The 26,921-nt window shown below is 40.7% G+C and overlaps 2 protein-coding genes across 4 annotated transcripts in view; one reads left to right on the forward strand and one right to left on the reverse strand.

Moving 5' to 3' along the window:
- Positions 1-12,150, forward strand: part of fkbp5 (FKBP prolyl isomerase 5) — a 13,462-nt gene extending 1,312 nt beyond the window's left edge. Inside the window, exons 2-11 of the mRNA XM_079741937.1 lie at positions 6,857-6,987; positions 7,202-7,346; positions 7,447-7,589; positions 7,745-7,859; positions 7,987-8,143; positions 8,311-8,401; positions 8,590-8,673; positions 8,758-8,943; positions 9,745-9,984; positions 10,625-12,150. Coding sequence (XP_079598063.1) covers positions 6,883-6,987; positions 7,202-7,346; positions 7,447-7,589; positions 7,745-7,859; positions 7,987-8,143; positions 8,311-8,401; positions 8,590-8,673; positions 8,758-8,943; positions 9,745-9,984; positions 10,625-10,717 — 1,359 coding nt within the window. The 5' untranslated portion in view covers positions 6,857-6,882 and the 3' untranslated portion in view covers positions 10,718-12,150. The remainder of the gene's footprint in view (positions 1-6,856; positions 6,988-7,201; positions 7,347-7,446; positions 7,590-7,744; positions 7,860-7,986; positions 8,144-8,310; positions 8,402-8,589; positions 8,674-8,757; positions 8,944-9,744; positions 9,985-10,624) is intronic.
- Positions 12,151-14,617: 2,467 nt separating this feature from the next.
- The window catches only part of slc6a22.1 (solute carrier family 6 member 22, tandem duplicate 1), a 31,902-nt gene continuing 19,598 nt past the window's right edge, over positions 14,618-26,921 (reverse strand). For 2 of the 3 annotated variants that reach the window (XM_079741924.1, XM_079741923.1), the window contains 14 exons: positions 26,523-26,710; positions 25,610-25,744; positions 25,012-25,152; positions 21,478-21,565; positions 21,264-21,396; positions 19,379-19,513; positions 18,503-18,606; positions 18,216-18,340; positions 17,786-17,898; positions 17,527-17,664; positions 17,264-17,366; positions 16,063-16,163; positions 15,747-15,917; positions 14,618-15,160 (listed from right to left, as the gene is read on the reverse strand). In XM_079741924.1, the coding sequence (XP_079598050.1) occupies positions 14,987-15,160; positions 15,747-15,917; positions 16,063-16,163; positions 17,264-17,366; positions 17,527-17,664; positions 17,786-17,898; positions 18,216-18,340; positions 18,503-18,606; positions 19,379-19,513; positions 21,264-21,396; positions 21,478-21,565; positions 25,012-25,152; positions 25,610-25,744; positions 26,523-26,709 (1,848 nt within the window). In that variant the 5' untranslated portion in view covers position 26,710 and the 3' untranslated portion in view covers positions 14,618-14,986. The remainder of the gene's footprint in view (positions 15,161-15,746; positions 15,918-16,062; positions 16,164-17,263; positions 17,367-17,526; positions 17,665-17,785; positions 17,899-18,215; positions 18,341-18,502; positions 18,607-19,378; positions 19,514-21,263; positions 21,397-21,477; positions 21,566-25,011; positions 25,153-25,609; positions 25,745-26,522; positions 26,711-26,921) is intronic. The other variant, XM_079741925.1, reaches the window with a different exon arrangement.

Below are 26,921 nucleotides of genomic sequence, written 5' to 3' on the forward strand. Positions count from 1 at the left end.
CACCATCTGACCATCTGATTGGTTAATAACATCCGACTGTGCAGGGATGCTCTGAATAGAAGGGACACAGTGTTCTGACACACACATTCACACACACACACACACACACACACACACACACACACACACAAACTCACACACACTCAGGCACAGGAGCGCAATTGTACCTTTAGTACAGTTGTGTAATATTATTCCTTCCACTAATTTCTTCATGTAGAGGATGTACATCAGTCTAGCATTGATTACAGACATTTCAATGAGTAAAATACAAAAAAACAACTCTCTTAATGATCTTGTATTAATCTGTAGGAGTATCAATCTCAGGTTTATTACCAATTTAATTTTGAAAAAGGACAGCCGGTTCCTAAAGTACCCCCATATCTGCGTTTTCCTTAAAGATTAAATTATTGATCTCTAAACAGGAGTCTAGATCTTCCCCATTTGATATAGGGTGAAACAGTTTATATCCAGATTGTAAACACTCAACTCTCCATGTGCTTAATGCTGTATTTATTTGTTCAGCTCTTAACAGGAGTTTCAGAAATGTTTTCTTAGTACGTCAATGTTGTCTTAAATCTTTTTGGCTGTAAAGCAAAGGAACATGTCCCCAGTGACCAATGTCAAGAAACCAGTAAATTGTCCAGACGAAAAATTGCGCTCAAGCTGAAAATGTATTTTTCGAGCCAAAAAGCCAGCAAGTGTTAAAATGAACAAAGTCATCTCTGTCCACAAAGTGAACAGGTCTGCCAAATGCACAATGTCTTCCAACATCTGATCTGCAATAGCTGTTGAATAACATCCTCTGAAATGCTTCTCACCCCCTCGTCCCCTCCCCCGGTGTGTTTGTCGATGCGGCTCTTAACCTAGGGTTAAGTCTGGGTTTCCTCCAGCAACAAACAACATTTTCTATCACCTTTTTGTTTTCTCATTATTTGTTACTTAAAACATAACTCAGAAAAAATATGTTCCTTAAAATAGATGGATGGTACTGCTGTATGAATAATAATTGATAGAAAGCCCTATATAAATAAAAGTAGAAAAGAAGGCAAACCTGTGTAGCCTTGTTGTACCATTCCCTCTGAATCTTGCCTGGCTAACACCTGCATGTGAATAATCTCAGTTTACGCTTTGTACTTGCATCACATCTATTTTATTTTAAAATAAATTTAACTTGGACAAAACAGATATGTTGAGAGCATGTACTATGTCGATGTTCCTGTTAAATACAAAGTGTGTTCTATTTTATGTATCCAGTCGATTCTGATATGGGAGAATATAATTGTGAATTTAATGAAAAGTAAAACCATATCCAATAGAAAGTGTATGCGATGCGTAGACAAGGTGCTTGGGTCGGTTTGAGGTCAGAGTAGATGACTTCAGGCCCGGCCCGTGGCATAGAAGGATCAGGATATTTACTACATAATTTAATTAGAGGATAAACCCCTTGAGATGCAGCATCTTGTTTTCAAGTTATCAGACATTTGCACAATATAAAACAATCACACGAACAGCAACAATAACATGCACATAAGGGCTCCCCCACCACCCCACACTCTACCTATTACTTCTGTTACAAGTAACATCTGTAACCTAAATGAAGGAGAAATACAATAAATGAACAGACCAACTAGAAAAAGTGTCAAAGTCCTGAGTCTGAGTCTGCTTATAAACTTATATACGTATATGTAATCAAAATCAAGAACAAGTAGATTTAAGGTGAACAAGCACAGAAGTCTTAAAGGCATGAAACAAAGTAATCGATCTGAATGAAATAGGCAAATCAATCCAGTCTCAGGATGCTTTACATTTGAAAGCATGTCTCCCGATTTCTTTAAAGATTCTAGGAACGATAAAAAAAGGTTGTTGAGTGAATATGATGATCTTAATGGCAGTAAAAGCTGTTCTAAGTATAGAAGATAGTGAAAGTAAATGCGTTTGAAAACAAAGTTCAACCTTTGATAATGTCAAAGGTTGCATTGTCAACTATAGTTAAAGGATGACAAACCTATACATGTTATTGTCAACAATAGTTAAAGGATGACAAACCTACGCATGTTATTGCCAACTATAGTTAAAGGATAACAAACCTACACATGTTATTGTAATCTACAGTTAAAGGATAACAAACCTACACATGTTATTATAAACTACAGTTAAAGGATGAACACGTGTTTCAGAGGTGTTCTGCTATAGGACATCATCATAATCAATCATTTGAAATAAAGTTGTTTGCAAAACTATAAAACAATTAAATGGCCGATAAAGTATTCTGAGACTAGCATCTGAGTGTTGTTGTTTGTAGAGATGTAGAGTATGGTTTGAGTCTGTCAGGTTATAATATTTTCAGTATTAAAGTATGTGTTGTGTTGTGTCGGGTTGTGTTCAGGAAACTAGGGGACTCAGGATGGTGATGAATACGTGCAAATAGTTGACTTCGGATTTCAGGATCTGTGACCATTTATGTTTGCTAAAAGATATCTTATAACGTTACAACATTATGTTATAACATGTTCTTTATTTTTTACATTTTGTCAACAATTTGTTATGTTACTGCATACAATGGTTGTATTGCTGCATCATATTTGGCCTAATTGAGTCTGTACTAAATTTCTATTTTTCCGAAATAATATATATTTTGTAATATAAATATTTGTATTGTAGTTTTTCTATCTAGCTGTGTCATGGTTTTATTAGGGTTAGGGTAAGGGTTATGGAATTGCAGAAGAAACACAAACATTACAATACAGGTGGGGTTTGACACCTTGTTCTAAGAAGAGGACAAATTAGTAATGATGTGAAGAAAATTAGGGTGTTTCTAGTAATGATATGAAGTTAGCCCAATTTGTTTTTATTTACTTATGAACATAATTTCACGACCAGTTTAAGGCATCCAATCAAGTCTTTTCAGCACTATGTTACCTTGGAACATGTTTCATAATTCTAGTGGTAGAAGTTATCTTTATAAGTCAACATTGTTGTATGTATACCGTGTTGGCCATGTCAATGATGTCATCTATTTGGCTAGATGCCTGCCATAGTTAGCATTGTGTGCAATGGGCTCCAAGATTGGCTGCAGCTGTTGACAGTCTTAGACAGAAATATGTCCCCTACCTTGATGGCTTGTGTCTGGAAGGACTTCACTGAAAACACTTGAACCTCCTTATAGTTGGCCTCATAGCATAATTGCCTGTCATATTTTGACCAAATTGTGATATGTAACCTAACTCTACTCTCCTAATGCTGCTGATTCACTGTGCCTCATTGGCTGTATTATTTTTACATTCCATAATCACTATTTGCCTAAGTCAGTGATTTGACCTAAGCATTTTTTACGCAAAAAATACAAGATGAACCTTAAAATATGACTTAGGCAATTATGCTATGAGGCTAACGATGTCCAATTGGTTTATTTTCAGTTGCTTTAATAATTCTGTTGTGGTTCGTTTTTGGGGGGTACTTTTTGTGAAACATTTCTAATGGGTTATCAACACAATCCAGCGCAATCAATATCATTCTACAATTAATTAAGTTCATAAGAAGTAGTGTTATGATCAATCCAAAGAAACCTCATCATTTACTAGGAAATGCATTTCCTGCAGAAAATGCGGTGAGTGCTGTAGTACAAAGTGAGGTTGAAAATATTTTTTAATGAAGCCACATAGATTAAGACATAAAGAAACATTAAATGACTTAAATCAAGTGAAGGGATTTGAACAAAAGTTCAAAAGTCTAAATGGAGTAAACAATGTAAACATGCACACCATTTAAGAAAAAGTAAATGGTTGAAAACAAATAAAATGACAGCTGAATGAAAAGCGCAAAATATAGCGCAAATTTAGCGCATTGCTAAAAATGCAGAAATGTAAAAGGTCAAATGTATTGCCCTGCGCTGGTGTGTGAGTGTGTGTGTGTGTGTGTGTGTGTGTGTGTGTGTGTGTGTGTGTGTGTGTGTGTGTGTGTGTCTTTAAGAGAATAGTGAGCCGGTGTGTGATTAAAAGTGGAAAAGCAGCCCAATCTGGCAACACTGCCTGAACGTCCTCCAAAAGTAGCCCAATCAAGCGTGAAAAAACGCCCAATCTGTCTTAACGCTCCAGCATCAACGTAAATCAATTAGACCAACTGAAAACGAAGCCGGTATGAAACTAAAACTGTTATTCTGAATAAAGTTTAAATAAAATCGAAATTCCGTTTGGATATTATTGAAGATACAAGTGTGTAGATTTTTTTAATGGTTTGAAAGATGGTAAACGGTTGAAATTTGACCGAGTTACGATGTCTTAATTAATTTAAGTGTCAGAATGGGCAGACGGCTTCATTGGGACCAACTGTGGAATATGACGGTTTGAAATAAAACTGTGATTCTGAAGAAAGTTTAATGATATCGAAATTCCGATTTAGTAACGTCTTAAACAGTTGAAGTACCATTGACTCCCATGTTAAAAAAAGATAATATTTTAAAAGTAGAATATCTTAAAAAGAATAAAATATTTTAAAAAATCTGAAAAGAAGCGCACGATACCAAGCTATTCGGAATATTTTAAAATTTGAATGGAGTCTCTAGGTGAAATATTGAGGAAGGAGATAGGTCCCAAAGTTTGTGGAGAATAAGAAAGAAAGAAAGAAAGAAAGAAAGAAAGAAAGACAAAGAATAAAACTTATTTACTTAACAATAGTTTAGCGCTGCATGCAGCTCTCACCTAACCAATTGATTAATCATCAATTATTTGTGCACATTGTAATTTACTTTCTTTATGTGACGGCTGTGGGGGTGAGGCAACTGACGGTGTCAAGTAGCCACTGGGCCCAGCGAGTGGCCCAGCGAGTGGCCCAGCGAGTGGCCCAGCGAGTGGCCCAGCGAGTGGCCCAGCGAGTGGCCCAGCGAGTGGCCCAGCGAGTGGCCCAGCGAGTGGCCCAGCGAGTGGCCCAGCTGGCCCCCTTTTTTATTGGCTCATGATAGGCCTCTGATCTTTGTAAGCCCAAAACAAAAAATCACATTGTCTTGGGCCTACGCCAATCGGGGGGCCTATCATGAGCCAGTATTAAAATATATATATATATATATATATATATTTTACTGCAGCTCATGATAGGCCCCCTTATAGTCGTAGGCCCTGGGGCTTCAGTCCAGGTAAGCCCGTGCATTAAGGCGGCCTTGGTCACGCAAGGTAAAGGGTGTTAACGGCTTGTTACGCAAACTTGAAATGCTCCGTGGGCCAGACCATCTCATTTAAAAACGTTTGTTCGCCCTTCGGTCCGGCCTTCACAGTCTACGAAGGCCACACCTTCATAGACCGCGTCCTTCGAAGGATGCGTCCCCTGAATTGAGACACAGCCACGTATTTTGCTGTGGAGTGTGTGTGATTGATGGCTGGTTGAAGCAGCCTCACCTGGCGAGCCTCTGGCTGATTGGCCTCTGCGGCTGGTTCAGGCTGCACACCTGTGGTAACCCCACTCATCAGGGAACACCAGAGCTCTTTCTCGATCAGCGTTGATGTCTGTACTTTGCGAAGGAGAAAACTCAAAACAGTTACTTATAATTCTGATAAATGTCCATGATTTTTTGTCAAATTTATTAATGTAGAATGTAGAATTTTGTCATTCATTCACCAACGTACGCAACATTTATATTTACATTAAGGGTATTTAGCAGACACTTTTATTCAAAACAACTTACAATCAGTACATTTGTCAGAAGAAAGAGAAACAATATATCGCTGTTGATACAGTAAGGTTGTTCATAGAAACTTGTGCCAAACACTAAAAAAAAAATTAGGTTAACCCATTCCCTTTATTTAGCAAAGATGGGTAAGATACTACACAATGCTTAGTACTATTTTTAAGTACAAGGGCGTACAACATACAATAAGTGAGTACATTAAGTGCCAGGACATACAAAATACAAGAAGTGCAATAAGTGATGAAGAGGGGTATGGGGGTAAGGGGGTGGCTATGCAGAGTCTAGGTAGACTCTGAACAACAAGAACAATCTTCCACAACCTTTCTCTCGCCATTGGCCTTTATATGTAAGCTACAGATCTTGGAACACTCAATATATAGATATATTTCTTAACTCTTCTTCTTTAGCATAGGGCACATCGGACATTCATTGATCATTTACAAAAGGAAGGAGATAATCCTGTCCCACAATGAATATGAATATGAATATTGAATATAAATATTTACATATTTCCAAACGATCAACATGGCCAACAAGTAATAAGGTCACCAACAGGTCAGTGGGTCACACTGGCTCTGCCGACAAACTTTCCAATTTTGTGTTGACACGAGAGTTGTAGTAATGTAAAATGCTAAATAAATATAAATATACCGTAGCGTAGGCTAATCAAAACATAATGAAAAATGATTTTGAGATAAATTACTGAAACAAAATCAAAAACACATAGTTACCAATAACAGTGTTATGCTCCTCTACTCCCGAAATGGAGACGTTTGTTGCTATGGTACATCATGAAATCCAAGCCCTCTAAACGGGTTCCTTGACCTCTACATTCGGTCCTGGGGTCCAGAGTGCTCAATAAAGCCACCAAGGTGGCATGGGCTGCTACATTTCTCAACAGTGTGTTTTATCTTTGTTATGATCCCTAACAGTGTGATTTATCTTTGTGATGATCCCTAACAGTGGGATTTATCTTTGTGATGATCCCTAACATTGTGATTTATCTTTGTTATGATCCCTAACAGTGTGATTTATCTTTGTTATGATCCCTAACAGTGTGATTTATCTTTGTGATGATCCCTTTATATTATGTATATTTGGGTTACTCATCTGCAACAGTGTAATATAACTTTGTGTTGTTCAGTAACAGTGTCATTCCTCTTGTGTTACTCTTGACAGTATGCGTGGGATGTCAAGAGAAAAGGATGACCACTGATCAAGACTTGTCTGTTGACGGCCAATCAGCTGTCGCTTTGTTTGCTCTAAAGGGTATTGACGTAACGTCTAGCAAGGATAAAGGAGTACTGAAGGTATGAGTGACGTTTCCTAGTATCTCATGTGTTAACTTTAAAATACACTGTTGAGCTAACTGACAAAATTATAAATAACATTATGTTTATTATTTTGTATCTGATTCCATATAGTAAATATACACACAGACAATCACACACACACACGCATACACGCAAACAGACACACTTGAATGTCTGTGGAGAAGGGAATGAATGGTTTTCCTCATTGCAGATAGTGAAGGTCCAGGGCGTAGATGGAGACAGGCCCATGCTTGGGGACAGGGTTACCCTGCACTACACGGGTAAACTGCTCAACGGGCAGAAGGTGGACTCCAGTTTAGATCGCAAGGAACCCTTTTCGTTCAGTTTAGGAAAGGGTAAGTGACCCATAATAATAATAATATCCAAAGCGATGATATCTTTGCAATGGCATGTAGCTTGTGCTCTAGACGCATTCATCACTGAGCCTTTCCACAGGGCAAGTGATCAAGGCGTGGGACAGCAGTGTGATGACGATGCAGAAGGGGGAGGTGTGCTCACTGCTCTGTCGTCCGGATTACGCCTATGGAGCCCCAGGGAACCCACCAAAGGTTCCCCCAAACTCAACCCTACTGTTTGAGGTTAGTATAGTAACCTTATAGTGTTAGTATAGTATGGATGCCTTGACGTCACTACAACAATACCTGACACACAAAGGGTGTGTAGTGGTTGTGTATGGGTAGAGAGGGAGAGATTTCCCCTGAACGTGGAGCTCTTCTTGATGGTGTATCGGCAGGTTGAGCTGCTGGACTTCCAGGGGGAGATGCTCACAGAAGACGGAGGAGTAATGCGGAGGATCAAGACCAAGGGGGAAGGGTTCACCAACCCCAATGACGGGGCTACCGTCGATGGTAAATCTCTTCTGGTATTTAACCCACTTTCATAAATACATACTGCGTTGTTGTTGTTTTGTGAGGGCCAATGTTGCTTAAGTGAATCGATCAGGAAGGAGTGGTTGATCTGTTGTTCACTTCACAGTGCACCTGGAGGGGAGGTGCGAGGGCCAGCTGTTTGACTCCCGGGATGTGTGTTTTATTGTGGGAGAGGCGCAGGACAAGGGCGTCCCACTGGGAGTGGACCGGGCCATGGAGAAGATGCAGAAAGGAGAGTGCTGTCTACTTCAGCTTAAATCCAAGTACGCCTCGAGCATCAATATGTGGCCCCTCATCGATTTCTGCTACAGTATTTACTTCATATTAACTCATGCTCTCCTTGTCTCCATGCCCATAAGAAACACTTGAAGGCGTAAATTTGACCTAAAAGCATAGTTTGACAGATTGAGTGATTATTTTTTGTTGCTAGGTATGGCTTTGGGAGAGAAGGTAAGCCAGAGTTAAAGATTGGACCAAACAAAGACATGCTCTATGAAGTTACCCTCAGAGACTTCAAAAAGGTGAACCTGCTTTAGAGACGGACGAAGATGTTTTCCACAGCCATTAGAAATAATTTTCAATTTCGATGTTGATAAGTAAATTAAGTGAATGAATGCATGCCAGTGAACATATTACATCATTTGAGGAACATTCAACATCAGTTTCCAATCAGATTGTAATGTGATGCTAACCTCTGTGTCTACTCAAGGCCAAAGAATCATGGGAAATGGACTTGAAAGAGAAACTTGAACTGTCTGCTGAAGTTAAGCATAAAGGGAATCAGTATTTTAAGGTAGACTCGCCTACGTTTCTTATACTTGCCGTAACCAATCAAAGAACCAATGGATCAGCTGACGCCTCCTCTGCACACGGCTAGGCGGGCTTCCTCCAGCAGGCCGTCATCCAGTACCAGCGCATCGTGTCCTGGCTGGAGATGGAGTGTGGCGTGGGAGAGGAGCAGCAGAGGAAGATCCAGGAGTTCCTGCTGCTGTCCCAGCTCAACCTGGCACTGTGCTACCTACGACTGCAGGAGTTCTCCCACGTGGTGGAAAACTGCAACAAGGTATGCCACTGCACATCTGTGGTATGCCATGCAAATGAAACAGTTCATCTACCGATCACTGAGGCCTAACAGAGGAGGCCACTTATCAGACACAAGCGAGTTACAGCTGAGCAATGAACAAAGCACATAATCGATAATTTGTTCAGAAAGGCCAATCGATTGATGTAGCTAAGGATAGCTAGGAACATTTTCTTCTTTTTAACATGAGTGCCCATGAGTGTTAGTTAAAGGGGACATATTGTGCCACCAGGTGTGAGTGTGATAAGCCTTACAAGCCATTTCGAAAATCTTGTAAAACGCCTTGTAAGGCTAATCACACTCACACCTGGTGGTGTAATATGTCCTCTTTAAACTACTCATGACATGCACATCAACAGACGGCAGCTGGCCTGCTGCTAAAGCAAATACAGAAGGCCTAAAGGAAACAGACTCATAGGATTCCCTATGATTGTTGCTATATGTTTGGTATGCCTTTGATGGCGGTTGCCGGGACATCACGCCACCCTTAGGCGTGGGTGTGTGTGTCTGGGTGTGTGTGGTGTTTGCCTCATGCCAGTAGTCAGCTGGGAAACCACAATGACCCCCCTAGCAGGGATAAAGCCATAAGGAAGATGGATGAACACAATAGATTCTTCCATGGAGGAAGATTCCATTAAACGTTCTCGTCTTGAAGTCTAGAAATGTGCTCTGGAAGTCAGGGTCTGATCTGTTTTCAGAGATCATGTGTAGTGAATAAGAATAAGAATGTGTTGTGAATAAGAAGTTGTTCAAACGGTCCTTTTTGTGCGGTGGTTGCTGCAGGTGATTGAACTCGACACGACGAACGAGAAGGCGCTGTATCGCCGGGGCGAGGCCCGTCTCTGCCGTAACGAGTTCAGTCTGGCCATGGCCGACTTCCGCCAGGTGCTGCAGGTCAACCCGTTGAATCGGGCGGCCTGGGCTCAGATTACCATCTGCCAGCACAAGGTCAGGGAACACCAGGAGCGGGACAAGAAGATCTACGCCAACATGTTCCAGAAATTCGCGGAACACGATAAAAAGGTCAGTGAATTCCATGGGATGAATGAACAGTGTGTAGAATAGTTTTACACCATTTTCTTTTTTCATAGCAATTATTAATGTTGTGTGGTCCTTAAGACCTTTGACAATAGTTGTTAAGGAACGTGTCATCTTCATACGAAGATTGATACCAATGTAATGTAAATGTCCAACTAAATTAAATGACCATTTATTTGCCCGTACAAAATATTGAGTACATCGAAGGAAAGACAGACATGCTCCACTTATCGTAGTTAGATGACTTTGCGATTGCTTTTAAGTAAAATAAAAGGGTGATGCAATTTCAGATTTAAATTCAACGTTTGCATTATAATCGTATTCATATTTGGGGCTTATTAATTTAGAGAAATTAAACTTTAAATGAATTGCATCTGCAAAAAGATGTGTCCAATTAACATTTACAAGTTTCTGTGGTAGTATACTGCCACCTAGAATCCATTCAGTGGTAAATCATAGCTGGAACAGTGATTTATATAAGAACCCACAATTCTATCCAGCAAATCAAAATTTACATTTCATACAAATGTTGTGTTTCAGCAACTCTCTCCTTAAACAATGACTAAAGCAAGGTGCATGGATCTTGAATTTAAAGTACTATTCCGTATTTCCTTGTGCTGTGCAGGTTGGGAAGCAGAAGCGAAGGAAGGATGAAAGTGTAAAAAGCAACGGGGATGTGGGGAGTAAACGGAGACGCAGAAGTCAGGAGAACTCCTGATGTCAAAGACTCTGAGGAAGGGCAGGCCTTTCCTTTCCTAGCCCATCATAACACTCGTCGCTTCGGTGGTTTATATACGGGATCTCTGGAACGTTTTGGTTCAGAAGAAACGATGGAATCGGCTAAGCAGAGCGAAGACATGTCATTGATTTTTGAACTCCACATTCTCGTCATCATATCTCCCATTTGCCTTTGGCATTCAATCTTTTTTGGGCATCTGTCTGTCGGTAAGTGCAATGTCCGTCCTTGGGAACAGAATTATTTGTGGCATTTTGTTCAAAACAGAATCGTAATTTTTTTTTGTTGTGCCGTACCAATTGTAAATAAATGGCCCGGTAATTTTATACTCCCTAGAAAACATGATATAGTCAATAAAACATACTCACAACATGCACAAAAAAAAAGAATCATGACTTTTGAAGTTAACCGTTTTCATTCTAGAAAACCACAAAACGAAACATTCTACCAGTTGTATAGTTGAACATGGTTAAGGAATGCTGCCTTTGTACCTTTCTACAAAACTCCTGGTACATACTGTTGCATGCTATTGCCATCGTTGTAAGCTTTAAATATGAATTGTCGAAACCACAATGCTTTCTAAATGTATCTTAACTTTTTCTTGTTATGCCCTCTTCGTAAGTCTCCAGACTTTGTTCATGAATTCTGAATTCTGCGCTTAGATGTGTGATGCTTTGGACTTTGATTGTAATTCCACCGCTGTTCTCTCGTCAAAAACAGGCATCAGATATGAGCCTGGATGAGATTTGCACCCTGAATTTGCTTTATTAATTTGACGTAAAACAATCTAAATTGGTGTCATAAGTAGTAACAATGGTGTACAAGGAAAGGTAGGAAAACTGTGTGCGTTATTAGGCTACTTTTTTTTCATTTGCAAGGGAAGTGCTGCTGGTAAACAAAACATTTTTGTTAGCAATGACACTTTAAGATATGATGGTGTTGTTGTGGTAAAGAGCATAGCAGCCATTTTTGATATGAAGTGAGAGACTAGATGTGACCACTGAATCTATATGTTGGCCGTCGATATTTGGGATGCTAACCCTGCTCTCGCAAGGCTTCGGGGGGAGTAACAAGCAAAGTGCTACCTTGCTTACATAGGATATTGATGAATATTTGTGATATACTTTTGTTTTCTTCGTCTATCTGTCAAATTTTATTTCCAAGGCTTTTCATTTAGTGGGCTTATTTTGACCTGGCCGTTTATTTAAGTATTTGTAGTTCAGTATGCTCTTCAGGCCTACTGTTGTGTAACAAACTGTATTAAGGGCTTTTTTTAACCAAATTGTTCAATGAATTGCTTTTGAGTGAAATTACATTTACTTCTTTGAATCAGTGAAAGCTGAGGCACTTTCCAGATATTAAAACATTTCCTCGCAAATGAATGACATGAAACAATAAATCAGACGTAAGCTTCACATGACTCGATTATTTTAAGAAATTGACATCTGATCTCCCTGCTCTTAATTTAACTTGTGATTCAGCGTTACCTTAAAAAAAAACATATGCTCATTTTAATGGCAAGTACATGTAGTCTGAATAAAGCTTTAAAAGTGCTTGAATATTAAATGCATTGATACGATTTCAGTCCAATTTCAAAGCAGTTATAGACGTTTAAACGTCCAAAAAGGACAATTATTTCAAAAATCGTTAGTGCCTTTATTCCTGTGAAAAAAGAGTTTGACATCTTAATGATTACAATAAGTACAACCATGATAAAAACAAAAATACTGATACAAAATAAGACCATCATTAAGAGAAACATATTCAGTATTTTTATACAAACTACTGTTCAACTCTTATATGAACAATATATATATATTTTCATACACCCATGACTTGATATTTGAACTGAATATTAAGGCACCAGTGCTGTGCAACATGTTTGCATTGTCCTGGAGACTCAAGGTTCCTATTTAGTAAGTACTTAGTAAGATGAGATATGTTTATCTGCTGGTTGCCCCGTAGTTGATCAAGGAGTGTCATTATCACAATATATATATATTTTTATAATGAAGCACATTCACATTTCATCTTCAGTAAGTAATAAAATAAGCACCTTCTCTCTAGGCCTTGATTGACGAGCAAGATGGTTTCCCTGAATCATTCAGCGAAACATCACCCTGATTGGCTTGAAATGACCCAGAAGCTTTGTTCAAGAGGGCGTATTATGGAAAGGCCTCATTCTTGGCCCTTCAACTTGTTCCTCATGTTGATCATGCCTTTAGTAGAGGACAATCTGAACTCTTGAATTTCTTGAGTCTCGTTCTGAAGTTTTGTTGTAATAATTAGTTTATAAATGTAATTTACCACTATGGATGCATTAAGAATTCTAAGTGTTGAGAAACTTCGCCAGGGTGACTATATGAAAGCTCCTGATTGGCGATGGTTCAACTATATTAGTCGCTAGCTAGATCCATAAAAATTAGACCATGATGGGAGTAAAATTAATGTTTCATTTTTTGCCAAACGAATGATCACGTTTAATGTGATGGCACGGTCACACCAAAATTGTACCGGGGGCGAAACATTACGTCATGGTTTGACGTGATTGTCCGTTGCCAGGCAGGTTTCAAAGAACATTTGTGCTCATGTTGACAAAGACGAAATAACATAATACAGATAACACTTGTTTTTACTTTATATTTGTATTGTATTGAATTTAGCTAGTAAACTGAGTGTTCAAAGTGTATCATAGTCTAGCTAGCTTGTGTTAATACACCCAGTTTACTAGCTAAGTGCGATTAAACAATTAAATACAATACAAATGTAAAGTTAGCAACGCTAATAAATGTCATTTGTAAAATAAGTGTTATCTGTTTAATGTTATTTAGTCTTTTGAGGCTCAATGAATGAGCGCGAATGTTCATGAACCTTCTTACGTCATCGTTCGAAGCGATCGTCCGTTGCCAGGCAACGTTCGACGCTATGGTCGGTATCCAGGCAGGTTTGGAATTTTCAAACGCGGATTTTGAGGCGGTACGATTTTGGTGTGACAGCAAGGAGCTGTTAAGAGTGGTGGTCAGATTTACAGTAAACTACTACTTCAAGCTTGTTAACCTGTTGTCCGCCTTCACCTCCGTTAAATCTTGCACTGAGGCGGCCAATCAGCAGTGCTCATTAGCATACCCCCCCCCCCCCCTTTCAAAAACGGCCGGTTTTTTTTAATGTAGGAAATGAACCTCTACAAAAGCTGGCTTCATCATATTTCATATATAGACTTCACAAATGTCTTTTGAAGATCCCAGGGAACCGTTTTAAGTAGCCGTTAAAATGTATAATACAGAATCTTCAGATCTATCTCTGCACATTGTTTATATATAACTGGTATTCTCAAACATTAAAGTCGCTGTAGGTACAATTTAAGATCTATTATTAGAGTGTATATGTAAGAAATGGCAACGCCATCAGTCACCAGGGTCACCATCAGGGTGAAATGCGCTATGAAAACACCTGTTCTAGACTGAAAGACTCAGTATTTTTCTACGCTTATCTCATTCATACAGCATAAAAGGCAAGATAATGATAGTACTCCTAAGAGTAGAGAAGAAATTCTCCCAAAGTGTCAGAGCTGAGTATTATGGGGTAGCTTTCGGTCAGCCTTGGTCCCTCTTACCACCAAAGTACGATTTCCGATCTCTTGCGTTCTCTGAGCTGTGAGGCAGTTATTAGTCCCCGGTGAAACACCACAGGCATGTGCAAGAAGAAGATAAACAGGGGACATCCCCCCCTCTCCCCCTCTCTATGGCAGAGCGGCAGAGGGCCAGGATATAATAAGATAAAAAATATTTAACTATATCAAATATACCTGTTTATCCAAACATATATATACAGTTTGTTAGCATTTTATCACCCCCCCCCCCCCCCATCTCCAAAAGTCTACATCTTCATCTCCTCTAACATCTTTTCCCCAGTATGTTTGACTTTCATAGGGTTCAAATCTTTTCACATGCATACACTACTTTGTCTTGGCACTTGACTTCGTTTAAAAAAACGCAATGTGGCCCTCAAGCCTAAACAGTTCTCTTTGGTCACAACAAAACACAGCAGAGTGAGAGAAAGGAATTCTCAGCCTTCCTCATCATGCATCGCTGTGATGTCTATAAACTGGCCAATTGATTTCTTTGCACATTATTCCCAGTAGCATGGTTACTGGTTAATATGATCATAAAGGCACATTGTAATTACGCTAATGCTATTCACGTGTTAAAACAATTGTTACCTTTGGCTAGTGAATTACCAAAAGCCTTTTCCCTAAAACGACTGAATTGTAGAAAGACTGGGTTTGTAGGAGGCATTCTGAAGTCTCACTGCCTTATCTGTGTCTGAGAGTTCTGTTAAAGGGTATTTCGATTCCACATTCTCCATTGCTTTAGCCTGTCGTGTCAACTGCAGGTCATCTGATGGGGTGCACAGCGTAGAGATCCTCTGCAAGGAAGAAAAGAAAAGAAGACCCATGGGTCCCAGTAAACGACTGATGCTCTTCCCTGTTCACACACGCAGCTTTCCCGTTGGGCATAGTGATGAGGGAACGGCTGGGCCAAGGGACAGTCAACAGAGGGCGCTAGTGCAACACCTGTGGATTCATACCGCCAGAATACTTGCCCACTGAGAGGAGCACCCTTATTTGGGAATCTGTCCAGTTTTCAGCCTTTCTTGAATAAAGGAGCTAGTTTGCAAACAAAATTTGTTGCATTGATATTGTTATGAAATCCCCCGAAAAGCATTGGCACGTTAAAACACATCATCAGCCGAATATTGTCCCTTCTGTAATTGCCTCTTGTTTGTGTTCTAATTTACAACACAGCCTAAACGTTAGCGTTCAGGAAATGTTAACAGGTGTTGAGCAGGTATTCCCAGTTATGCATGACCCCATGCAGGGAATGTTGTGGAACATTGCAGTGAAAAAATGCATGTGTGAAAGGGGCTTATGTTGCTGACAATGAAGATACAAAAAAAATAAAAAAATAAAAAAATAAAAAATAAAATAACAGACCATAAAGACACTGCTTACTTTTCTTAGTGTACCGGGTGTGATTGCAACCTTGAAAATCATCCACAGGGGCACTATTAGGGTAGAGGACAGAGTGAACCACCAGCCAAGGAGAATGCCCCACCATGGATAGTCTAACGTGTTGTTAAACTTCAGGGGAGTGTACTTCACCAAGGAGAACACAAACGTTGCCTTAACAAGTGAGAAGAGAGAAAGACACAAAAAAGCTTCATGGGTTTCTGGAAATTGTATTGTGCCAAAGTTTAAATAGACAGATCTTGTGTTTTGGCACAAAACAAGGATGTAAACTTATTTGGGAGAAACGATCACAACTTACAATGCAGATAACTGGAGTCACATATTTCAAACAGTACTTGATAAGGGGAAATGGTCTGTATCCGATCATGTCCTCTATGATGTCATAAAAACGGTCTGCGCCTGTGGGATGAAAGAAAAAATTGAGCCAAATTAATAAATTAATGAATCCTATAGCCTTGAGACAATCCTTATCAAATGACCTGTAGCCAAACATTCTGTTTGGCTACAGATCAGTGCTAACCTTTAGCCGCCCACATCCATTTCCTGAAATAAAAATGCAGACGGGGGACTGAATTTTAGTCAATGACACAACCGGGCAATCAGGGTCTGTGTCGTAGTTAATGACATAACCCAGGCCAATCAGGGACTGTGTTGTAGTGGATGACATAACCGGGCCATTCAGGGACTGTGTTGTAGTGGATGACATAATCTGACCAATCAGGGACTGTGTTGTAGTGGATGACATAACCGGGCCAATCAGGGACTGTGTTGTATTGGATGACATAACCCAGGCCAATCAGGCCTGGGTTATCAGTGTTGTGGTTGTCAAATACAGGCCACCGCTAGCTACATAGTAATGGTGTCTCCCAAAGCAACGTTAGCGTTAGCACAGTAATCACAGCCATAACAAAGAGCCTCTTCAAAAACATAATGAAAGTGTCAATGATTCATAGCATGCAGAGCAGAATGAAAAAACAAAGCTACTCTGGCTTGGTTCTATCTATCTATCTTTGAGGTCTTTTCATTCCCTTTGCCCTAAAGAGTCAGGCCTTCTGCCATAAGCAGTGCATTGGAAGCCAAGCATGCTGTGATGTGTCGCAGAGCTCCGAGGCAGTAAAGCATCAATGTAAGGGTCCAATTATTTCGGAAAATAGAATGCAAATAGAAAGGCTATGCATCACATCTTATACCCCGAATGCAAATCATGTCTTATTTGTCTGTGACAGCAAACTATTCAGTTAAGGTCTTGTTCTGTTGGGATATGTCTTGTGCCAGACAGCAACAGCTTACAGGGAGGGCAGGGGCCCGGGCATGACAAAGGCTCTGCCATTTCTTAACTTAAAAGACAAGGCTACTCTGGCTTGGTTCTACCCGTCTATCTTTGAGGACGTTTCATTCCCTTTGCGCTTTCTTGTCGACTCTCTTGCATCATCAACTAAAGTCCACCTCATATCACCACGCCCTCCTCCGATTGGTCTTGCCAAGCTAAGGCCTCTCACCAAACACCCAGCCAATGCACATAGACTGCAGAATGGCAAACAGAAGCAGCGTCATCCCACTGCAGGCGTAGTAATCAAACAACTGGAAGATGTACAATCCGCCCTGTGTAAGAAAGGGACGAGGCATTACAAACATCATCAATGCGTCTGAGTTCACTCATCAACACGGCTGATTACACTCATTATCAACACGGCTGATTACACTCATTATCAACACATTGATCACACGTATTATCAACCATCTGACGACGGGAGAGCCTCACCTCTGTCACCATCAGCAGGCCCACAAAGAAGCATCCCAGGCAGATGATGAGAAGGAGGATTTTGCGGCGATGGCCCGTGTGGAAGAACTCAGGATACATGTCGGAGATGGCGGTGGTTAGAGCCTCCAGGCCTACGAACTACCATCAACAGAAGATCAGATCCCTTCATGTGCTGTGACACTCAGATGCTTCAATGGGATCTCACAAGCTGGTCCGTCAGGAAACAACAGAATGTTTTGACTGCTCCGCGTTAGCTGACCTGACTGTCCAGTCCGAGTAAGATGATCATGAGGAAGAAGAGGATGGCCCACAGCTGAGGAAAGGGCATCATGGCCACCGCACGGGGGTACGCGATGAAGGCCAGGCCAGGACCTGGGCCAATGGTAAAGGGACTGCATTTATATAGCGCTTTTCTAACCAGTGGCCACTCAAAGCGTTTTACAATACTGCCTCAGATTCACCCATTCATGCACACATTCACCCATCGACGGCGGAGTCAACCACGCAGGGCGACTGCCAGCTCGTCAGGAGCAGTAAGGGTGAGGCGTCTTGCTCAGGTCGCTTTCATTTTTTCCATCCGAGCATTCCGCTTCTTTGTTGTCCTTCACTTTGGTTTCGGTCACTCTCTCTCTCTCTCTCTCATCCCCACACACGCTCAATGCTACCTTCTCTGAAAACCCTGGGCTCACCTGACTCTGCTACTTTGGATATGTCTATGTTCTGCTCATAGGCCATGAAACCAAGAGCAGAAAAGATGGCAAAGCCTGCGATGAAGCTGGTGGCACTGTTCAGAAGGCAGAGATAAACACAGTCCCTGGGGAAACAGAAAACAGTGTTGGTGTGGTTACATGAATGCATGCATAAATAAATATGGATGTTGATTCTACACATAATTTAACATTCCTCTAGAGCAGATAGTGTGATATTTTTCACTGAAAATGCCCTGGCATGTTGGTTTGATGCTGCTAGTACTTACTTGTAACAGTTGTTGTTGTACTTATTGTAGCTTCCCAGTGCAGTTAGACATCCTATACAGATGGCGTATGAATAGAATATTTGAGTACCTGCGTCCATCCACACCTACAAACAAACACAAACACATTGTTTGTTAGCGTTGCTACGGGCGAGCTCTAAACTCGTTGATCTATGGAAAAAAGTACCTGGAAGGCATATTTTATCAGTTTTCCATGCCATAAAAGACCCTGGGTTAAATTTTCGCCGGAATTATACTTTAAGGTCTTGTTTTGTAGGGAAACGTCTTGTTTGCATTTTTCTCACAGCGGTGGGGGGTTTCAAAATGTCACTTTTCGTCAGCTGTTCATTTGTCCTTTGTGTTTAAAATGGAGAAATCAACAACCAACATGAGCCAGAAAGCAAAAGCTGATAGGGAGGGCAGGGGTCCGGGCATGACCAAGGGCCCGCCATTTCTTAATCTAGGGGCCCTGAATGCACAGCCACGGAGGCCCCAGCCCATGCCTGCTACGTGTATATTTATATTCTTTATACTCCAGCAGCGCCGATGCATAAAGTCTCGCCGAATTCTCCCAACGCCTTTCAGTTGGCCAGTGACATATCTATTAACATATCTTTGCTATCATCGATTCCCCCTGTCATATCAAACATTCATCTTCTACAATTATCTTTGCTATGCTCAAAATATGTTCTACCATGACGTGAGCATTTTTCCATAGTGTCCGGGTTTTCATCAATGAGATCCCATTTTTTTGGGGTTCATTGTTTGCGGTCGGCTTACATGGGAATTGGCGAGCATCTCAAAACAATGGCTTCATATAACAGTGTCTTTAAATGATGGAATGGTAGTAAACATGAAGAGCTGATGGTGATGTGTTACCATGGGGTCGGAGAGGCGGGATGGGTCTGGGTAGAGGTAGAACTTGATCCCGTCGATGGCCCCCGGCAGCGTCAGCCCCCGGACCAGCAGCACCACCAGCATCAGGTAGGGGAAGGTGGCCGTGAAGTACACCACCTGAGACAGGAGGCAGAGGCACTGCTAAATGGAGGAAGACATTCACAACAACAGGAATGCCAAGTCGAAGAGAGTGATGACGAATAAAATAACATGTGCTCACATGAAGAAAAATGATAAATGTTAATTTTTTCCAATGTTGTTCCAAACAACATTTAATTATATTTTCTTCTTTGACTTGGGAAATATGATATATTCATTATCACGCCCACTACTTGTCTCCTCTACATTTCTTTAAGAGCTCATAACTTTAGAATTTTAGAGGAGCTCAGTACTGGTCCTGAGAACAGAGCTCAGTACTGAGAACAGAGCTCAGTACTGGTCCTGAGAACAGAGCTCAGTACTGGTCCTGAGAACAGAGCTCAGTACTGAGAACAGAGCTCAGCACTGGTCCTGAGAACAGAGCTCAGTACTGGTCCAGAGAACAGAGCTCAGTACTGGTCCTGAGAACAGAGCTCAGTACTGGTCCTGAGAACAGAGCTCAGTACTGAGAACAGAGCTCAGTACTGGTCCTGAGAACAGAGCTCAGCACTGGTCCTGAGAACAGAGCTCAGTACTGGTCCAGAGAACAGAGCTCAGTACTGGTCCTGAGAACAGAGCTCGGTACTGGTCCTGAGAACAGAGCTCAGTATTGGTCCTAAATCTGTTCAGGGCTCCACCCTCAGGGTCTGCCTGAACAGACTCAGGACTCCGCCCTCAGTGTCAGCCTGAGCCTCTCCCAGTGGATCATTGCCATCTGATATTTCAAGGCCTCCGATGAGGTAAAATGTATAAATGACAGAAGCTCTTGTAATACACCATGTAGAGTATTCCATTTATTCTGGTACAGTGGTACGTGGAAAATGAGTAAGTAAGAACACATACACTAAGGAGGAACACAAATGTGTGACCTTATAGAGCACAAATTGACAAACAGTGACGATGGCGAAAGGCGACGACGAATGTAAGACTGTCTACCCTTTTGTCTTCTCTGAACGATGGCATCAACCAATGCAGTGAGCTGATGTGTGTCAGGGGGTGTGAAAAGGGCAGTCTGTAGGGCTGTCTGTAGGGCTGTCTGTAAGGCTGTCTGTAGGGCTGTCTGTAAGGCTGTCTGTAAGGCTGTATATAGGGCTGTCTATAGGGCTGTCTGTAGGGCTGTCTGTAGGGTTGTATATAGGGCTGTATATAGGGCTGTATATAGGGCTGTCTGTAGGGCTGTCTGTAGGGTTGCATATAGGGCTGTATATAGGGCTGTCTGTAAAACTGTGTGCAAGGCTGTCTGTAGGTGGCCTACACAGGGCTGGCTGTAGACAGCAGAGGTTTTTTTTTTGGGGCACTTCTTACTTGGGGCCTGGAACCGAAAACCATAGAATGGTAAATGGTATATTTACCATGCTTTTATATAGCGCTTTTTTGTAACCAGAGGCCACCCAAAGCATTTTACAATAATGCCTGATATATATTGTAATATCAGGCAATATTGTAATCTTTATTGTAATCCTTTGTCCAAACAATCATGCTAAAAATAATTCATGAGCATCTTGCATGTTTACCGTTACTGTACACATAGTGTACGGTAATACATAGTGTTTCCCACAGAACCAGTCTCTACTCTTTAAGATTAAAAAAATATTGGATATTTATGTCTCATACAAAAAGTCATCCCGAATGAGGTTTGCCAAGACCCCAGGTTAATTGTTGAAATTGTCTGTGTCGAGATGTAAAAGAACCATGATTTTTGTTCAACATTCGTCTGACTTTATCTTACCTTTCCGGTTGACTTCACACCTTTCCAGATGCAGAAGTAGCATATGATCCACGACAGGAGAAGACACAGGGCCAGCTCCCATCGTATGCTGCCCATCTCGTTGGGACTCCCGGTTACGTTCAATACTCTCCTCCTAAAGATCACAAATGAGAATCACGTTAAGTACTGTATGTTACATGAATGGCCTGCTTATTTAAACAGTGTTTTTACTCACTCCCAGAATTCCTTGACCGGTGATGAGGCATTTTCTGTTGTACTCCAGTTCATGTGGCCATTCCCATTATTAAATGGCACACAGGTAGCTATGGGGAACATACGCATACGAATACCATGTTACAATATACTGACTGAGTTTAAAGTGCAACTCAAACACATCTCTCCAAATTGCCATATAAGGACTGATGATGATATTAGTTCTTGCTATTCTTATTTATTTTACACCTGCTGCCATTGGGGTTCAGCAATCTGATTGATAAATAAAATGAATCCTTATCATCATTATTATTATTATTATCATTGTTTTTAGGTGTCTAGCACCGAAAGTGCTAGATGCCATTTGTTATTGCTATTCTTTAATTATTAAATACTAAATTGTATACATTGATCAACAGCCAAACATCCAAATCTATATCGTGGAACCAATCCAGTATCTGGCGTCATCATAGAGCTCGTAAGTCCGCCCCTTCCGGTAGACCCCCATTGTTTTTAGGTGTCTAGCATCGAAAATGCAAGGTGCCATTTGTTATTGCTATTCTTTAATTATTAAATACTAAATTGTATACATTGATCAACAGCCAAACATCCAAATCTATATTGTGGAACCAATCCAGTATCTGGCGCCATCAAAGAGCTCGTAAGTCCGCCCCTTCCGGTAGACCCCCATGGGACCTCTGAGATCGTAAAATATGAATTGGTTTCAATGGAGAGAAAGTAATTATTTTCTGGTTCCAGTCTTTATATGCACTGGATTACACATATGTTGTTTGTGGATTTAAATTATATTTTTTCATGCAAACAAAACAAAACATATTCGCGAGGAAGTTTATAATGTTTTGTGGTTTGGTGTGAGGCCACTTGAGCCCCTCGCTGCTCTCGACGCGAATGATATACGTCACCACCACTCTTATACAGACATGGCGACCCCCCTGTTCAGGGCGCAAGTTGATGTTGAGTCGCCTAGGGCGCCGAAACGGCCAGCGCCGGCTCTGAGTCGGGGAATGTGGAGAGTTTCAGTTATGGTCTACAAAACAAAAGTGTGGAAAAGTCAAATTGATGGAAAGATCAGCCACTTCTAATGTACTGATTTAACTGTTCTTTTTCATTGCCCAATATTTTATTGGTTTGAGTAATCCAACAAGGTTTCTTGTTCGATTATGATCTGTCAATTCCCCTGTATCATTCAGGTTTAAATTAAAGTTTTTGAAACTTGTTTTTATAATATCCTCCACATTCTTCAGACATTTCCCAAATGTCTATATTGATCCGGGTCAGCCCAAAACATCCACATCTGGAAATAGGGACCAATTAGACAGGTGCTATTCGCCACCAATAGGTCAAGGCTCCTAGTGCCTAAAGGCCATATCTCAGGTTCCATTTGATCCACACTCACAAGCTTGGTGTCCGATTATATATATATTATATTGTCCTTCTCATGGCCACAAGCTTTCCTTTCGGGACCATTGACATGCCTAACGGGATGAGGCTATTTGGATTGAAACTTTATCTCCTCCCAGGCCAATTCACCAATTCCAACTAAACTCAAATTGGTTCCTCATTACGCAAATAATAAAAGCTATCCAAATAGTTTTACAAGAAGGACTGTTGCTCAAATACCAGAGAGTATGTCCAATGTCATAACATCTGCTTTATTGGACTTAACAACTTCTTTACATTTAGGTCCATATTAACCCAATTTTCCATTACCCGCTGTTGTTTCATGTCTATCAATGTTTCTGAGAATAGAACACTTGACGGAAAGTTAAAAGGTCCATGGGTCAATTCCCACCAGTTACCTCATAGGTTCTAAGAAACAGTTTGTAAATTTTTTCTTCTCACATCCACCTTCAGTGAATGTATTATGGATTTATTCTGCCACTGTATTCTCTGATTGTATTCTACAACACATCTCCATCTTACCCTATTGGTACATTCTAAATTGGTACATTCTAAGTTCTTGCCAAAACGTGTAAAGTTCTTGCCAAAAGTTATGTAGATCATGTGTCAAACCCAGCACTTTGCTGGTAATCCTTGATAGAGAGTCGACTGCGTTGGGTTTAGATAGTGTGTATGGTGTCTTATGATAGATAGTGGATGTGGTATTCTACCATAGATAGAATAAGTTTCTATGACCGGCAGTTGATTTCTCCTATGATATACTGTGTGACATATTTTCCTCTCCACCTGTTGGTAAGTATCTGTCAAAAGCTCAGCGGGAAGAGCACTGGCTAATATGTGCTGTGTTCCAATATCCATATTATCCGTACTTACTAGCCTTAGTTTGAGTATGTAGGGCGTTCTAATTCAGATCGGGCGAAAATAAGTGTACTGAAAGGACCCGGATGGTGTACTCAAAACGGTCAAATCGCGAAGTGTGGATCGATGTACACTTTTTGTACTCAACGGCAGCCATCTTAGCTACGTAGCGGAAGAGGGCGGAGCCAGGCTGAGCCAAAGTCAGCGCATTTTCCACATAGCCTGCATTAATAGAGTAATTTTGTAGTTTTTATAGCTTTTATAGCTTTTTATAGCTGCTAGGCGTAAAAAGTTCACCGTTCAAGCGGGATACTTATTGCGTGGGAGGAGCCGTGGCCGCAGTCGTGATAGTAATTTCCAATTAGTGCACCACAGAGTATTCGATTTGGAACAACACTGACATCGGAAAATTAGCGCACTTAGTGAGTGCGGATAGTGTACTACGTTTAAGTGTAATCATGGAAGTATGGATATTGGATCACAGCAATGGTCTGAGGTAACAGACTGTCTATGGTCTACTCAGTGGAGACATTATCCATCAGTCTATGGGCTAATATTTCCAATAGTGGGAACACTTTCCTTGAACACACATGTTGTGACTAGAATGGAGCTAACTTTGGGCAGGTCTACATTGAAGGGACTTCTAGCAGTCTGGTCTGATAATTGTGTGAAGAAATATCACAGTCGATGGTTGATTTCAGAAGTAGTGGGGCTGCCCAGACTCAGGGCTGCACTTTCAGGGTCTGTCTGAACAGACGCAGGGCTCAGCCCCTCAGAGCCCCCGGTTTGTCTGAACAGACACAGGGCTCCGCCCTCATTGTCAGCCTGACCCTCTCCCAGTGGATCATTGCCATCTGATATTTCCAGGCCTCCGATATGTTAAAATGTATAAATGACAGAAACTCTTGTAATGCCCCTTGTCGGGTAATCCATTTACACTGGTACGTGGAAAATGAGTAAGAAAGAACACTAAGGTTGACTGGTAAAACATGTGTGACCTTAAAGAGCACAGATTTAGCACAACTCCACAAACAATGACGATGGCGACAGGCGACTCACTTCACGTTATCTGTCCACAGAATTTTGAGTTACCATTTAAAAAAAATGAAAAAATCTGTTTTTTGCTGATTGCAGCTTTGGTTACTATTATTATTATTATTATTAGTTATAGTAGAAGCAGTATTAGTATAATGCAGTTTAATTCAAAATATGTCAGAGTATTCACTTTCCCATAACATGTGAACCCAATATGTCCGTTGAGCACACACAAACCTACCGGTGTTCCAGCTGTTGCTGCAGGACGCCCAGGGAAGCTCAGAGCTGAAGGAGGAGAACAGGTAGAAGAAAGCCCAGGCCAGGATGATGATGTAGTACGTGCTGGAGTATAAGACCACCACCTGACTGCCGTAACCTATTCCTGTCCAGGAGAAATACCAGTGGGCATTAGGTGGGGGTTGGCGTCAAAAAGAGTCAGGGGCCCATGATTTCTGGTTGTACCTATCACTGCACAATAACAGAAACCCACTTTTAGGGGATACTTATGCAAATTCAACAGATATATTTGGTTTGCATGGTCCACTAAGTGTAGTGCTGTGCACCTCACTCTCAGGATCAATTACACAATTGGGAATAGATGTTAGTAGCTTTACAGACACTGATACAATGAAGGTTAATTAACATTTGCATTAACATTTGATAGAATTTTTATACAATATTGCTAAAAGTAAATGTAAATATTAGATTGCATTAATTGATTTCTCTGCCTTTGATATTTTATTTTATATTATATGACCTATTGTCTTACTGGTTGCTAGATATTACTGCGTGCCTTTCGCTAAAATTCTCCCAAGCCCTTATGGTTTCTCAGTGTTTACCTTCAAACAGAGGGCATATCTTCCTCCAACAGGTGATACTGCCCTGGGCGGTGTACTGGCCTAGGGTTGTCTCCAACAGAAACAATGGGATCCCACACGCAAACAAAAATACCACATATGGTATGAAGAACACCCCTGAGGAAAAATAAAGATTAGTTTCCACTTCAAGTTTGGACGACTTCAGAAATCAACATCACACCTCAACATGGAATTAACCTCCCCTATACATTTGACTTCAGGCAGCTTTCCTGAAGAATGTTATATATTATTAATTGTTCGACTTGTTTCAACAGCAAGACGACCCACTCTATCAATGGCAACTCCTTTCTGACAGATTTATACATTTTTATGATTTATCATTATTACGATTGCTTTCTGCTGATAGCACTTGTAAATTGAAGGAAATACAAGCATGGCTGCTTTTATATTCTATTCTGAATAAAATGGAATAAATAAAACTTAGTAAAAATAAGTTTTACCATACATTGTTGGATATGTCAAAATCAATGATAATATAAATCACATTTTACATTTACATTTAGGGCATTTGGCAGACGCTTTTATCCAAAGCTACTTACAATAAGTCCATTTGTCAGAATAAAGAAAAAAAACATATCACTGTTAGTACAGTAATGATGTTCATAGAACTAATTGATTGGCACTTGGAAGTAAAGCTTGTATAACTTATAAATTAGTTCTAATTAAATTAGTTCTAAATCACCCAATTTACTTATGTATTATATATTTACTTGGGCGCCATTTTTCACCTTAAAATTATTTATCTTTGATAAGTATTATGCTTACTAACCAGGTAACCTTTTTCCAAGTTACTAAAGTTCCTAATTTATTCATCAGGGCCCAGTCCTTTTCATCTTCATCATAACCAAATTACAAAATTGTATTCTCAGCTCACCTCCTCCATTTTTATAGCACAGGTAGGGGAACCGCCACACGTTTCCCAGCCCTATGATCTGCCCGGCCACGGCCAGCAGGAACTCCAGCTTGTTCGACCACTGGCCCCTGGTGAAGGTTTTGAGCACAGGGTTCTCTGTTTTCCCGTCCTGCTGGGACTTCGGGTCGAGGTGTGGGTCCATCAACATTCTGGGGGAAAAGACAGTTGTTTTGTTTCAACACACATGGCCGGTTTTATCAGATACATTAAATTCAACACACAGATCTTCGGCGAATAATAGGACATAATTTACACGACTTACTACTCCCAGAAATAAATCATAGCCCATAAACAGAGCTGATAATTTGAAGCAGAAAATGCTTCCATTGGCTTAACCATTTGGCTCTTAATCCGATAAAT

The sequence above is a fragment of the Pollachius pollachius genome (genome assembly GCF_949987615.1).
Source record: "Pollachius pollachius genome assembly, chromosome: 8".
NCBI lineage: Eukaryota > Metazoa > Chordata > Actinopteri > Gadiformes > Gadidae > Pollachius > Pollachius pollachius.